Raw genomic sequence first — 17,751 nt, 5'->3', positions numbered from 1 at the left:
GCGACGAGGTGTCTATAATATAATATAATAATATTATTTTGACGTTTGTTTAACCATTCGTTTTAATTATTGCAGCGTGTAGGTGTAGGTATGAATAATTTTCCGCGTTGCTCGATTCGTTCGACTCGCTTTTCCAACAATAATATTAAAACGTTTATTAATTAACTGCACAGCCAGCCAGCCAACCAACCAACCATGATATGATAGGTAACTAGTATGTGATGTATATATATTTACATTCAAATAGACTGCGCAGACTGCTTACCGCCATTGGGGAGTTACATCATCGTCGTCGATGAGCGCATATACACACCACCGACGGTCAACACCATATATACTATACACTCACCACTCGTGGCCGATCCACATATATATATTTATATATATTTATCGCCATCGATCTACATGACATTTATATATAATATGTCAGTGTGCGATACTTCTCCAGCTCGTGTACCGGCTATATAATATGTATATGTGACAGCAGCAGTCGAGTGTATAATATAATTTATTTATTTTCGCACGAAAAAAGCGTGAAAAGCCTTTTCGGGATTTTGCTATAATATATATATACACGATATATAGGCACGTAGGTGTATATACGGTCTATGAACGGGGTACATAGGGGTACACTCCCTTCCCCCCACGCCCGCCAATCGTATGACCGCGTGTGTTTTACTCTAACCTAACCGAAAACGCACACGGGGCGGCACTCCGGTCGCACGCTCCGAGTGACCGAGTGCGTAGCGGTTCAGTCAGTGCGCCAGCGTTTCGTCAGACGGTCGCGGGCGCGAGGGATTGTCGGCGGCCAAAATTTCCCGTGCTCGCGCGTGCCGCGATGGTTCCGTTTGCGGTCCTGGCCGTCACCTGCTCGGCGTACCTGTTCGCCGTCGGTCCGGGCTCCTCGTAAGTGTGCAGTGGTCGCAAAGGTTTTTCACTATAACGGTCCCGAAACGACACTATAATAATACAACGTTGACGATAATCTCCAATATTATGTGATGTCGATGATGGTCCGGGGCTCGAAACCGAAAGCAATTTTTTTTTTCAAGTTGCGAGCCCTACGTTTTTTAAATAGCTTTTTTTTTTTTAAAAGTACCTACCTGTTAACGCCAAAGACGTAAATGAAGAAATTTACTATTAATTAAAAAATAATTATTTCTAGTCAATAACGACAAAGTGTCCGATCAAATTAGACTGTGTACATACGATATTGACTAGGAAATAACGTTAAAGTGCCCATTATTTTCAGGCAACGTTGCACTTACCATTTACCAATATTTCCTAGGTAGTGACGACAATATTCCGACTTTTTTTCAGCCATAAATGATAAAATTGTTTATTGCATTTGCTTGATGAATCATTAGAAACGGGCCTTCGTTGTAAGTCTTTGTGTCTTATCAGCACCAACAATAACATATGCTCTGTATAATATGTCGACGATCGTACAGTATTATTAAAATTTTGTTAAGAAAAATATTCATCGGATTCAATATAAATCACGATAACGGCCGACTGTTTGCTATAATATTTGTTAAACAAAATTATCAACATTGTCTTCTTGTGGTAGTGCACATTGAGGTAATTTCCTAGTCATAGTTGTATATGTCTTAGCAAAATATTTGATTTCCATAAAATTTCCTTTATTTTCTGTTTAAGCCCAGGCATAGACGATAATATCGTCTACAACTAATGTTGGACATTAATGATACTGACTAGGCATTTACATTATTGCATAAATCCCATCATTGACGCGATAACATAATATTATAATATTTAAAAATTCGTGTAAGTCGTGTCCTTCGATACTTTATCGATACCATACTATTGTTATATCTTATACCGTATAGTGTATACTTAAGCCGCGGGGTACACAGCCACGTCGTCTGACGAACCATGTGGTTTTCATCGTAATAATTTATTCCGATTTTCCATTGTAATAATCACCGCGGTATCACTCATTAACCACGATCTACCGGGGAATTTATAAAGTTGGGCTGAACTCAACTTTTAGACACGAAATGACAGACGACGAATCTGTGAGCGCCCGGCTTTACACAATTGCATACCCGGAACTTTTCATGACCACGGATAATATTAAATTATTAATTTTATTTACGCTGTGAGATCCCACTTGATGTGACAGCGCGTGTCGTTTAGATTCTGTTATAACTGATTGTGATACCACAAACTTGTATTTTTAAATTATTATTATTATACTTATAAAAGACACGTAATTTATTTTCCCTAGTTGCTTATAATTAAAACACGTATTATATTGTGCAAGTAGTTAGTTATGTATATTTTTATTTTATGGTGAAATTAAGTATTATATATAGGTATTACCAGCTGTGATGGAATAATATTGAAAACTTTTGTTATCTCAATTTCTGTTTAAATCTTTTCGTTTTCCCGACATATTAGCAAAATATTTTATTATTATTTATTCTTACACTGACATCACCGCGCAACTATCACGCAGGTTGGACGTTTTGGTTTGGGTTTTTTTTTTTTTTTAACTCATAACGTAATAGTTATGAATGGGCTTTGATTTTGATTTTGATAATATTTTAGCCATATAAGAAACGTGAAAAGTGTTTGATCATTACGGTGATTCCAATAAATGGTCAATTCAACAGATTTACAAACGAACGTTTTGGTTTATATTCTTAGCTTTTTAAGACGCCGATAAAAAAACAGTCGATTCTTTAAACTAGTGACCACTTAGGCGGATCTCACCGGTATGATATTAATTTTTCGCCTGTTTCCAGCGTCTTGATGGTTTCGCACGTAGAATTGACATATTATATTTTATATCGATGTCCAATAAATTGTCAATTCAACACATTTACAAACGAACGTTTTGGTTTATATTCTTAGCTTTTTAAGACGCCGATAAAAAAACAGTCGATTCTTTAAACTAGTGACCACTTAGGCGGATATCACCGGTATGATATTAATTTTTCGCCTGTTTCCAGCGTCTTGATGGTTTCGCACGTAGAATCGACATATTATATTTTATATCGATGTCCAATAAATGGTCAATTCAACACATTTGCAAACGAACGTTTTGGTTATTACCACTTATGCAGATCCCACCGGCGTGATATTAATTTTTCGCCTGTTTCCAGCGTCCGATGTGTTGCACGCGGAATTGACATATTATTACATTTTATATCGATGTCCAGCATCCGAATGCATGTCTGGTACGATTCGTCGTATTTGCACATAAAATTTTACATTTCTACGTTATTGGCACTGTGCACACGAATATGGTTATCTTCGGTTAGGTTAACGGTTTTTCCGCCGAAGACCACGGCGGCGTTATTTTTTGCGCGATAAAACACTTTTATTCGTTTAATTTTATCGTTTATCTTTTACCGTTTTACGCGGTCGCGTGGTAAAAAAAAACCGTATTTTCGCAAATTCAACACAGCGTACATATATTATTATATTATTTTATGATTATCACGATACGAACATCGCGAATTTTCAGTGTCAGCACACACTCGGTACATGATATTAATATTATTATAATTTCAACGAGTTATATAATAAGACCATCTTGAAACACAATTTTCAGCCGATATTTTGCGTTGCGGTGTGGCACTTTGGGACGGTTTCGTGTTCTCGTTGTTGAGAGTAAATACGGGATGATAATAATAACTGCAGTGCCAACGGATTATTTGGATATATTATATTATTGTTTATTGTTATACAAAAATAAAAAAAAGATTGAATGACGATATCAGTATTTTGAGACAACAACATATTATACATACGTAACCATCATAAACATGGTATGTGAACGTGTACCTAGGTCATTACAAATCTTGTATGAAGAATATCACAATTTCTGACACTTAGCACATAGTGAATAACAATAGTTCAGGTATTAAGTACACTTTTAGGTTTTTCGTTTACTTTTGAACATTATTTTAGTAATGGCGATACCAATTAATATTAATATCGAATGTTTAAAATACGTTTGTAATACGTTTGCGAATAAGTAAAGATTTCCTTTAAACAAACAAGTGAACTATGGAGATACAAAACGATTGCAGTTAAACGAGAACATTTCCATTGAGTTTTAAATTTTAAATTATAAATATTTAATGAAAAATCGTTAACAATTTATATTTTACTAGTTAGATACATTTTCATTTTATTTCACAACAGCGTATTGTAAAATCAATTATACTTACACTACCTATAGAAAAAATAATAATTAATGTGTGTTTGTGACTAATCACGTTCCCTCCGAATATGTTACGATTTCGTTTTGAACTATTATTTAGCTATTGTTTTTATTATGCATACAAAATATTAAAACATTAAAAAATACTAATATCACTATACCGAGGACGTTTTAATCACCAGTGGATGATTATTTATGGCGACTAAAAACGTGGTATTTTTGCACTATAATTGAATTTTTTCTTAATGGTTTCAAATACTGCAGGATATTTATAAAATCTAATCACACAATTCTCGAAATCACCATTCTCGTAATTAAATTGCATTAATTATTCTTTTAAAGTCGTATTCTTAAATGTGTTCTTTGAACATTTTGAACAACACCGAGATTGCAACTAACTTTTTATTTGGTGTAAATTATTTTTTGTCTTATCGTTGTCAATGCGCACAATCCATACGCATTATATAGAGTTTTACGAAAACTTTTTATGGCGATGTTGAATGGCAAGTTATAGCCGCTTTTAACTTACAAGAACTCGGGTCCTTATATACTGGGAAAAAATACATAGGTACTTATACGTTCGATTCGTACGTCGGTTATTTTACACGTGTTATATGTTGTAGTCCCCATAAAACATTTTACGATTTTACGGTGGGTAGGTACCCAAAATTAAAATATATTCATACCCAGATATAGGTTTATAACATTTATACGCGTTTGGTTAAGAGCATACACGAGCGTATATAGTTTATATTATATTCGTGTAGGCGTGTAGCATCCGATGAGATTATGATGGTACCTCGGATATAATTTGGAAGTATAAAATTAAATGTTTATGTCGGATGATAGATTAATGTCAGACTTTTAATACTGGTGGTGTAACCTAAAACTCCATCATGTGTATTACCCACCCTTACTCGGTGTTGTAGATGTGTATGGGGAAATTAAGAAAGAAAATTTCAAAAAAAACTGGTGACTCGCCCAGGACGATTGATTTTTAAAATTTGAATTGTATTTCAACAGCCGGATAGGAGCTGGTTGTTCGCATCTGCAGAGAGTGGGAAATATACGACAAGGATTTTTCGATAAAAGTTTATTGACATATTGATATTATAATATGTATACATATTATATTATGCGATTTAACTCGGATTGAGTGCTATTATATTATATTTTTTTTTTCATTGTAAAAACGTCATAACACAGTGTAAATATGCCATCAAAGAATGCGTCTAACTAAAAATAAACGCTGTATAGTAATTTAATTCGAAAATTTATTTGAAAAGTTTGTATACCCGAGAGAGATAAATTTATCGTGATAACCTTAAAAGCTTATAATTTATAAAGATAATTACTAAGTTGAAAATCATTAGTCATGATGACCTACAACGGTGATTGGAAAATTTTATTTTTATCACAAACAGATAGTTTTATTAAATTTTTTTGTTTTTTTTCCCTTTAATAATCAAGATTATATTGGTAGTTGGTACTTGTATGCATATGATGATCTAAAATTTGAATTTTTTAAGTATGGACAACCGTAATTTCTTAATTCGTCTTAAAATGTTATAATATTGTCCACGCGGTAAACATTAACACTACCAATGGTCTCATAAAGTCGTCCTAAATAATTATCTGATAGGTACCGACGTCCTACTTATTGCATATTATAATGTTCGATATTATGAATGTTTTTTTTTTGAAAAGGACTTACTCGGATTCATCGTCTTTAAGTAAGTACAGCGAGTACAGCTTAACCAAAATGACTTCTACTTTTTTTAAATACACTTTCAAATATTAACCTTAAACGAAAATTAATTGTATATATAACGTGACCAACATACGGTGTGACCCTATGGAATACAAATATGGAGGAACCGCCAAGCCTCGAGATTGACAGAAAATCCAATCTTCTCGATAAATATAACACTCTGCGCCTAATAACATTATGTGTTAATTTCCAACGTTTCCAATCACACTTTACGCTCAAATCTGCATACAAACACAATCTCTAAGACACCATCCACCTTCTACAAACGTGTCAGACTCAGCTTAACCAATCATCCTCCTCCGTTATAGAGTCAGCGCATAGATAATATTCCTGGAAATCCACTCGAGGAACAGAGACGTCATCAGGTATAGCCGTAACTGAACGAGAATTAATTACCTTGGAAAATTCGCTAGCTCCTGCAGTAATAATTGAACATCGCTAACATTTTGACGAAGTGTTTCCACCGGGTGACTTCTTTTATTCTGCAAGTCGAACACAATAATGAAAATATTTCTCGCACTGACGCCGAATGTTGAACATTATTATATAATATAATTGTTTACAAATAGTGTATTTCAAGTAAAAAACAAAAACATTTGAGCAATCGACGAGTAAACGTTTGGATTAAAAAAAAAAATGTTCACAGATTTAGTATTTACTTTTTATAGGGTACAATTTTAAAACACGTGATTTACAATAGTATACTGCAGGTCTGCAGCACATACAAACGGTATATCGAGGATCTCAGTCGTCTTTGAAACATGTGTACCTATACATAATAAAAATATAATTTTTTTTTGGATTACGACTGAGGTCATTAGCCAGTAAGGTCGGTAGGGTTGGTACTGTGAGCCGTGAGGTTCAAACGGTTGGTGCGGTTGTAAACACGTGTATGTGTAGGCAAAGTTTTGCGCACTATACGAACGCGGGTGGTCACCCATCCGGGAACTAGTAGCAGCGGCTGTTATTTATACTCACAGTCCCATTACGTGACTGATAGCAGCGAACGCGCCGTGCAAATCACTATAATTTATTGTTTTACATGCAAGTAATAGGTATATTTTATGATAGTGCAGCGAGTGATAACGATTTAAATTACAATATTATTATGACTGCACCTAGCACGTTTGCTCCAGTGTGCGCAGAGTGGTTAGTTATCCTACTAATATTACTTAATATAATATAATGAATAATTATATTATCTATTTAGATAGGTTTAATACCTAATTACTATATACTTATGAATTATGATGATATCCACCAATTGTTCGTGATATTGACGAGGGGGGTTCCCTACCTACTTTGTGAGATGGTATTTCAATAGGTAAAATATTATACTGTTTTAAGTGTTCAACATACCTATACCGATAATAATTATAAGGTGCTTTAAGTTTAAAACTAAATTGTATTACTTTTATTTTTAATTTTTAAAATACAATTCCTTTTCGATTTTCAACGTCGGTTTTATAGTGATAAATTCGCCTTTATGTCGATGACACGCAAGTGAACTAGAAAGACGAAATCAATAATAATTTTAGCCACGTATAAACGTATGATATAAGAACTGAATTAAAAAATAAAAGGGGGACGAGGTGGCCGAGTGGTCTAACGCGACGGATTCGGCACAGCCGGTCCGAGTTCGATCCTCGACCACTGGGCGGCATTTTTCTCCGTGCAAGTCACGGTGTCCGGAGAACAAGTGCCGCCATCCCCCCACCCCGGGGCACGGCAGAAACCTACGGGTGCCCCATTAGAAATTCTGCCAAACACAACACACACGTGTACCAACCTACCCAATATAAAACCTACCAAACCTACCCAATATAAAACCTACAGTGCCCTCCCCACACCCAATGGCCTATGTTGCCGCGGGTTACCCAATAAAAAAAAAAAAAAAAATAAAAATGTAATTATAATTGTGTATGTTTTGCATGCGATAAAATCATTCGATCTATATGTAAGCATTCTATTATAAAACCGTGAAACTAAGTAAACGCGTAAAATATTATAATCACAATTTCAAATGATTTTCAACATTCAAATTTTGTATAAGTACCTATTATGCAGTTGTTTCGATATACATTTATAGTAAAAAGAAAACAGTTTATTTTAAACGAAAATATCACGGTATGTAGCGTCTAATTTTTCAACTTATTGTAATCGTCATTGACAAACATTTTCTTGTATATTATTATAATTTAATATGTGTCGATCGGCGCCCGACTTCTAAGGTAAATTACCGGCCATCACAATTATAAAATTCGTTATTTAAATGTTTTAATTATCCCTACAATTGATGATCCTAATTAATATATAATTGTAAACCACCTTAAACAGCCACGTCTCATCCGCGATGCGTTAAACCCGCAGCCGAGTACGCACGGCTGCCTATATAGTAAAGACCCAACAATGATATAATTATAAACAATTAATTAGTTTTCTTTGAGATGATACGGTTGTGTTGTTGGTTGGAGCTAAGAATCAAAAGAAGTAGGTAACGATAGGGCTGCACTTAAATTTGAGAAGGGATTTGGGTTGGACTGCGCGCGACATCGATAAAATCTTACGTTCGAATTACGGTACAAGGACAATATATTATGGTCTAATTTCGTATTTTTCAAGAACAAAAGACGAACAATAATGAAATGAACGCTGAGGATAACACATAATAAGTCTTCACGATCCGTTATTACTGTATATTGTAGTTCGGTTAGGTGGAAAAAAATTAATTATACAAACAATTTCGATGAAAAAATAATTTTGAAATAGTTTCAAACGACTGCGGATAAAGTGAAACTGTAAAGAGACAGCACACTTTAAAAAAAAAACTATTTCAATATTACTTATTTTTGATTGAATTATCCGTTCGATAGTCCGACGTCAAAAGAGCGATAGTGTAAACAGAATATTCTTAAGAGGACGCCAAACCACCCACACTTGTTGTTGTCTCAGTCTTACAAACTCGCACAACGTACCTATATAGGTAGAAAATTTGCATTCAGGAGAACCAATTTTTTAGCGAATCGATAAGCATAAATCATAGTTTTTATTTGTAGGTAATTTTTTCCAATATTTTAATTTGTAAGCGTGTTATGAGCAATTTTAAAATACATACTCGTAATTCTCATCGTGTTAATCGAACTATCGTAAAAACTGCAACGTACAAACACAGACCATTTTTTTTTACCTTTGCTACCTATATTTGAAGGTAACAACTAGGAATTCGTTCAGTTTAATACACATTCAGTTCCATGTCCAGGTTAGGTAAAATAAACTCAAGTAGACGATTTGTGCTCCCCTTGAAACTATTTGTACCGTTTATTGAATCGTCTGATAGTCAAAAGCAATAAAAAGTTACACACGTTTTAAGTCGGGGGTGCTGGAGACATGTCACACTAGCATTCCAAATTTGAATATTCTTAAAAAAAAAAATCAATTGCTGGATTGTTACAAACTCGTTAATTTTTGAGTGCAGGAGACAATAATTCTTCGGGCACATAGGCACAGACAATCACTTCGAATTTATTACAAAAGCTCAAATCGGGGGTGCCGGAGCTCGCAAAAAATTTGTTATGTTATACGTCTGTATCACATGCGAGCGTGAGTCATTCTCTTAAGCATGATTAAAAAGATAAATTAAATTATGCAGGTAACCTACACCTCTTACCCACTTTCATACGTCGGAGTGGATCAGTCTGCTTCGACGTTTCGTCAGCCGAACTCTGTTGAAACCGTTCTTGTTCCCGACTCATGCGCGGTCCGAAATTCACTATTATTAATTGAATTCCGTGTACAATAATAGTCGCAGCTGATCCAAAACAAGACTGTGTACATATTTAATATACGTATACATACACGTGGTATACAACTTTGTCTGCAACAGAATATTCAATTAATTTTAATAGTATAAGAGTATAATAATATTATAATAGTGTATATTCTCCGCGGAACGTGCACGTTCCACCGCAGTGGCTGCTGGTACCGCTGTGACATGTTACGAGTAATCCCGGGTGGATATTTGTCGGTTGGATACTGTTTAATCATTGAAGATCTACAAACTTTTAATGTGGCTTAATACTTGAACATGCGAACAGTGAGAAAATCCACTGAACTACAACACACATACGGCCGGGTAATTATTAATAACTTTGCGGAGTACACTCGATCCTGGAACTGTATACATATGGGGATTAGATCGATCTGCAGTGATCTATAAATTAAGCAGCTGTCTTGTACCTTATAACAAGTTTAACAGATTTCGATTTATGTTTGTCGCTGTGTTTAGACGATAATAACATAATATAATGTGAATCTCATTGTCAATAATAATATCTGTAGCATGGTAATCTGAACTGCAGTTATAAGATAAGAATTATTATGTTTCTGAGTTTTGAAAAGTATGTTCATTTTGGCGTTGGACCAAAATATTAGAACGGATAGGTACATTACAAATTCTCATTTGACATCATAGTGATTGACGACTAAAGTTCTTATTAAAGTATATGTACTTTAAAAAAGCTTTCGAAATTGTACTTAATCAATTTTTAATTAGAAAATGATTAAAGAGTATAAACATGTGGTGATTCACCAAATATTCTCACCCCCCGTATTTCCCTCAAACAATGAAAGTATTAAAATTATGATTTTTGGAATTTGTAAGTATGCTTGAAGTTTAGACCATATTGTCAAAGAATTGTCATGTCATCTGAAATGTGTCTCAGGGCGATATAAACTTATTTTTTTTTTCATACAGAAATTAAATTTTTTAATTAAATTTCTTAAGTAGATGATTTTTTTTCATAAGGTTTGAGAGTATAATATAGTATAATAAGTATAGTGCTAGAATTCATTAAGCGTTACACCAAAAGTTTAAAATCTTCCCATTGTTTCCGTACTTTGTATTTTCACTTGTTAGACCTCTTTTCGAATATGGAGTGGTACTGTGGTTTTTTTGAATCTTTTCCTTGCAAAGACCATTTGTGCCTCCAACGTATTAAAAGTAAATTTTTAGTATGCTCTTCATTCGTTCACAATTCCCTGGTCACCACCGCGACTGTTAACTTATCCACGAAGTCCTTCTTTTCCAAACTTGATCTTCGCGACATTCCGAAGTTTTTAAATGAGTCTATGGATGCTAAAGATCTCTTAAAAAGTGTATGTTTCAAAATGTCCTCTTATTCTACCCTCAACCAGATTTCTTTCCCTATCCCTAGTCAGTAGTCACACCATTCCATACATATTATACCCCCTGATACATGCATTTTAAAATGTATATTATTATGCTTGCTCACTTAAGTATTGTACGATTTAGATTTAAATTGTATTCGTACCCCTCCTTTTGCAATAATTGCTGTTTGGTGTTTATAATATTGTGATAACAAAAATAATTATAGGGAAACATATTAATTCCGATTTAGATGCATCAATATTTCGGATAAATCAGATTGTCTCATAATCGTTAGGTACCTATAGTAAATAAGGAAGAAAAAACGTTTAAAGAATGAAGGTTGTGTCGGCAAAAGACATTTTTTAAATGTATAATAAATGTAGCTATCAGAAAACATGATCTTTATGTACGCCAAAAACTCAGGATTTGAATAACTGCATTATCAGAGGATACAACGCGGTTGAGCATTATGTTAGGAGAATCACCCTGTATATACGCATAAATGAATACGTCATATTATTATAATAGCCACGGAGAGTGTTTTTGACAGATTTGTTTTAATTTTTTTTTTACTCTTATGTTATTTTAAAAGTTCTCGAGATGGAGAAAATTGGATTTCTTTGAAGATGTTATAGAGCCATACACATTATTTTATAAATTATTTTTATTACGGGTATCTGATAGTGGACCTTTGATACGCTTTAAATAAAGTTAATTCATATAATAATTAAGATATTATTTTAAATACCATTGAAGTACTTTATTGAAATGTATAACATTATACGATGCAATATTATCAAACACTTATTATGGAATTTTGGCATTCAGACTATACAAAACATATAATGATATATAATTTATTTTTATTCTCTATATCATAGCCATATGGTTAATAAAAAACAAGTTGAGCATTATAAGAACATATATAATAAATGTCAGATAAAATTTACATTTTTCAGTGTTGTGTAGTGAAAAAAAATATGGAATATCAGCTATGCGGGTGAAAATATTACCTCCTCGACAAATTGAATCATATTATATTGAAGCGAGTCGGAAAAATGACTGTTTCAAACAAAGTTGGTTGTTTAAACCACAATAATGGGCTGTGCGGGAAATTTATAACCGTAGTCTCTGTTGTAAATGTTTTTATTTTTGAAGTTGAGACATAGGTAAGTTATGTACCACCATACACAAACTAATATTGCAAAACTTAAACATTAGGTACAGGGGAACAGACATATTGTATATTATAGTATTTAATGTTTTAAACCTGTAGAATGATGGATTATTAATCATTATTCACGCTATAAAATGCTAGACACGGTAGCGGGAGACTGGTGACTGGCGGTCGGCGAGGTCAAAACTCGAAAACTCAAATAACGTCTGAAACACGATTCCGATGAGCAGAGTTCGATATGACCCAAAAAGTTATAGTATTATTAAAAACGGATATATTTTATAATAACGTAATTTTCTCACTATAAGACACTTAATCATAAATTTTTTTTTCCAATAACTATAGTAACACAACTAGCATTCTTATTTACATGCACTTGCACAAATTCAAAATTGTCCACATCGATGGTATTTCATTTATGATCTATATCGAGTGACGCCGCTTTTCAGTGTCGAAACGTATTTTCTGAAAAATAAAAACGTTACGACTGTTGTAAATCGTGCAATAGTATTTTACCGCTGATTTATGATTTATCTCTATTAAAGTACACGTACGTTTTTGAATTAACGTACGATAATTAAAATTAAATTGTTTTTTTCTATTGACTATTGTACCCAATTATACAATTTTTTTATGAGAAATTTTCTAGGTATAATATCATTCCGGTCGTAATTAATTGAAAAATTCAAATGCTACATCGGGTTTTCACAATTCATGGATAAGTTTTAACTATTAAAACTTTACGAAATGTTCAAAAGTTCTTTGTTAGTGTTATAATTATAATAATAACAGCAATATCTTAAAAGCAAAATACAAAATCCAAAATCATACAGTTTATTATAATTCGATCTTCTATTTTAATTTAGGAATGGTCTTAAAAATTAGTTTGTTACTATTATTAACTTCATAGTTATTTGCCAAACTCGCGATTTAATTAGAAATATGGTACTGTGAAAAAAAAAACATAAAAGTAACTATCGAAAAGTGAGTCATTGGTCATGCCAGTATACCTTGGATTTAAAGTACTTAAATCTTATTTAGTTGAGTTCTTATTTCAAAGTGATAACTTATAATATAATACAATTTATTCATAAAATGTTTTAACTAAAACTGATTTTAATCGCACGCAAAGGTACACGCAAAACTAACCATGTAATTATAATGCTTGCAATACGTATTAGTTTCAAATAAACTATAAAATAAGATAAATTAAACATTTATAATTAATTGTCTTAAAAGTAAACTAAACAATGACAAGTATAATATTATATATATATATCATGTTATAAGGACTTGTATAATTAGTATAAATCACTTTGGTTTTTGTTGTAACTAACTACCTACTTAAAATGCATGATGAGCATTGACCTCTATATAAAAACAAACTTTTTAACTTAGTTTTGAATAAATAGCATAAATTATGTTCACGGTGTATCAAGATCACACGTAATATAAATTTAAGTTTATCCATCAGATTTATTTTATTCTCTGTACTTCTGCTATATCTTGCGCCTTACGAAAATATTATATTCGATCCTGAAAATAGTATCCTCAGAACTGGATTTGTATATAATATACCAATCCTCGAATCTATTCCTTCACAGACATTGTAAAACCGTAAGACCACCTATACAATAAAGTAGACATATTATTTATTTTCTATATACCTAGTAGTGTCAAGTGCAGTTGATAAAATTAGTTTTCATACAGAGTTATAATACAATATATAACGGTGATTCTTGAAATGAAATTGAACCCTACAAATATATAATAATGAAGACTACTGCTGCAAACATGAAACTTATTAAAGCTAACATTTTTAACCTGTATTTATAAGCTTTAGTAAAATATAACTTTAATTATATTTTATTATTGTTATATTAATGTATGACAGTATTTAATTATTATATCAAATACAAATATTAATAATAAATAATAAAATATAATTTATTCCTTAATTTGAAAATATAACACTGTGCGCAGTGCACACGACTTGTCACTCTGCGCACAGAAGCTAATCATTTATATTATAAATACATAATGGAATCTATAGATTAAAAATTATAACAAATATTAGCATATTGTGTAAGAATTACGATTTTTCATATAATTATAGTTTTTAAAACTATAATTAATTTACTTACAATTAAATTATATTGTACACTAAATACTTTGTACTCTATTCCAATTGTGCATTGTTAACTGTAAAAAATGATCTGATATGAACCGCACCCAATTAAACATTTTTAAAAAAAATTCTATAATATAACAAAGCAGTATCATAAAAAATAGCATCAAACATTAAACTCACAATTCTCGCGGAAAATATTAATAATATTATACGTTGGACTGCGCATAATTTTTTAACTACCGAATTGACGTGATTTTTTTTCTTTTAAAAAACTGTATTTTGAAGTGAACACAAAGAGCGAGCTAGGTAATGGCCGTGAGCTTTATATTATATAACCTTTAGTAATGTCCATTGAGTTAATGTCAGAGAGTACACGATGTTGTCGTGACCCCTAACATTTGGTATTACTTAGATGAAATGTAATTCATGAATTACAAAAAAAAAAAAATGAATTGTAGATATATTTTTTTTGTGACAATAAAGGTTTTCCGTCTCGATAAAACGTAGTCGTTGTACTTTCAAAGGTAACGCTTTGCAAAATTTTGAGAGCCTTTAAACACCTTGTAAATTTAATATAGCGGGAAAATATAATTGTTTGAAGTGTAAAAACGACGAGGAAAAAAAATCCCTTACCTCCGCATTACAAGTACCTACGCGCTCCCTATTCGCTGGGTTTTCTAAAATGAAAAAAAAAATGAATATACAAAATGTCGAGACATTAATTTCTAATAGAATACATAAAATTGTAACGACTCTCGTGTTTGCTATAATATTATATAGGTACGCATCGCCAACGTGGCATGTCACGGTATGCCCATAATAAAGTAAATATAAAACGGAAACCGTTATTGAATTATTAAAATTGCGATTTGTGTAATAATTTAGTCGTATCCGTATACTGTTTGCGTTATAGGCGGTGGTACATGCAATAATATTCTACATTCTAAGTACGAAAATAAATTTTTGAATATTTACAAATATTGACGTTATACACTGGAACTAAGTGTCCAATGATGAAAAACATTCGGTTGTCCGGTGTACGCCGTACACCTACCTATAATATTATATGGGATGATCTGTTTAACGTAACATTCGTTATTTCGGAAAACACTAACGTAAAAATATTTCATTTATATACATATTTTCAGTCATTACAAAACAACGTTTTTGTAAAAAAAATTATATTTTTAATGACAGTATTAATTTTTGGTTTCTTATTCCTGATCAGAATAGTTTTTGGAACATTTAGATCCATAGAAGTTTTAATCGAGTATAGTTATAGTTAGTTAAAAGTATTTAAAGCTTTGCGGGGCAGCAGTGGACGAGAGGTCATCTAAAATTTTAATAATCATAACTCATAAACTACTCGTCAAAATCTCTATTTGTAAACGTCTATATACTCGAAAAAATATTAAGCTTTGGAATAAAAAATTAGTTAAAGTAAAAAGTAAGTAAAAAGTAAGTCGTCATAAAAAAAATTAAAAATTAAAAAACGGTAGCATAAAAAATTTTAAAGAAATATTTATTTTAAAATATTTGTTTATAATTTAACGACTTACAAATTACCTATGTAAAAAAAAATATTTTCAATAATAGTTTTTGATTTAATGAGTGTCTTACGTTAAATGCATCACTCGGTGTTAAGTCAATATATTATAATATAGTATAGAAACTATACCAACCCGATCGATGAATAAAAACGTACTGATCATTCATTGCAGACGTCATTGTTCGTTTGACGCTTACATTTTGAAACGTGATAAAATTCACAACGATATTTGGTCGCTGACAATCGAAAAAAATGAGACTGAGCCGTGTGTATTATGTCATGAATAACCTGCAGAAACATGAATATTACAATATTATGGCGATTGAATCATCTCACCACGTAGAATATTCATCTCGTCATTCGTTCGGCGAACACGAGTTCGTGTAAAAACTGTTTGTTTTTTTAAACCAACCTACATTATTGTTAGGTATTTAATTTTTTTTTTTATTCCGCACCGAGGAAGATTTGTTTTAGAAACTTTCGGTATCCAATTGAACGCATTTCGACCATAACAGTATTAGGTAGGTATATATCCCTTTAAAAATACGGTCTCACGCGACAGTTAAGTAGGTACCTATATAAACTACATTCGTCCGATTTTAGAGAAACAAAAAAAGCGTTTGAAATAAAAATTACCAATGAGTTTTGGTGATAACCATATCTTACCATCGATCAACAGAAATACATTTAAAAATTGTAGGACTATTTAACCTCTAATTTTGAAAGAAACTTCATATAGTTATGGAAATAAAATTTAACAAGCGCTCGTCAATATTTAATGTAAAACTGATGTCACATAATTAGATGGGTTTTTAAACGATTATTAGTAAAAAAAAAAAAGTTACCGAGAAAAATGTATTGATCAACCGAGACTGCCTACTTCATACCTAGTCATTTTTAAAACAAATAGTATAACACGTGTAAGTACATTTGGTTAGCGCCACTGGATCGAGCGTAATGTATTTTTACGTTTATTAGCGGTTCGATGCAAATAAAGCGATAATAATATGTTTTTTTTAAAACATTTTTAATAGTCAGTCTTAAATTGTATAACACGCGATATCTACCGTTACCTACGCTGTATAATAATAATAATATAATCGGCAGATAATGTGATTGAGGGCAATGTGTCACCACAACGAAATTATACGTCATCAGAATAATATACTTATTCAATCCATGTAATTGCTGCAACGCAGCGGTGTAGAATTGCGTCGGAGTGTGATCATTATTGTCATTTGGGGCTCACTTTGGTGATTGAAATATCGTGTGTCTAATATCGTCGTCCACTGGTCAGGACGGCATTTTTCCAGCGTGTTTGAAATCACAAATCACAACGACACAACGATGACGTAGACTTTTCTATACTTGTACACAGACACCGCTATATTTTATAAAATTATTATCGTATCGTTTTATCATGATTATTGTTTCGGTTAAATGTGTTGAGATATACCAGACAAGCACGTCAACGAAGAATTATCTAGGTCCCTGTTATAATATGTTAATACAGTGATATCTCAAATATTTTATGACTTTTACCTCAGTGATGAATATTAAACGAGTTGGCCCTCTACGACTTTTAGGTTTTCGGCCGACTACTGAGTTAAGATTATTTTCGATCGAAATGAAATGTATCTGAAAATTCCTCTCGGGTTCACGTCATTAGATTCATGCGCGTTTAATGTTATTACATTTTAAAATTACGTTCATAATATAACGTATGGTAACAAATTTTCTATTCAGTAATGTCAGCTA

At 32.3% G+C, this 17,751-nt stretch overlaps 1 protein-coding gene across 1 annotated transcript in view; it reads left to right on the top strand.

The window, feature by feature from the left end:
* Nucleotides 1-768: 768 nt before the first annotated feature.
* The window catches only part of LOC132944613 (glycine receptor subunit alpha-2-like), a 226,522-nt gene continuing 209,539 nt past the window's right edge, over nucleotides 769-17,751 (top strand). The window contains exon 1 of the mRNA XM_061014057.1: nucleotides 769-906. Within this exon, the coding sequence (XP_060870040.1) occupies nucleotides 839-906 (68 nt within the window). The 5' untranslated portion in view covers nucleotides 769-838. The remainder of the gene's footprint in view (nucleotides 907-17,751) is intronic.

The sequence above is a fragment of the Metopolophium dirhodum genome, chromosome 5 (assembly GCF_019925205.1).
Source record: "Metopolophium dirhodum isolate CAU chromosome 5, ASM1992520v1, whole genome shotgun sequence".
Taxonomy (NCBI): Eukaryota; Metazoa; Arthropoda; class Insecta; order Hemiptera; family Aphididae; genus Metopolophium; species Metopolophium dirhodum.
The sequence above is the reverse complement of the archived record's forward strand: the minus strand, read 5'-3'. Positions and strand labels throughout refer to the sequence as shown.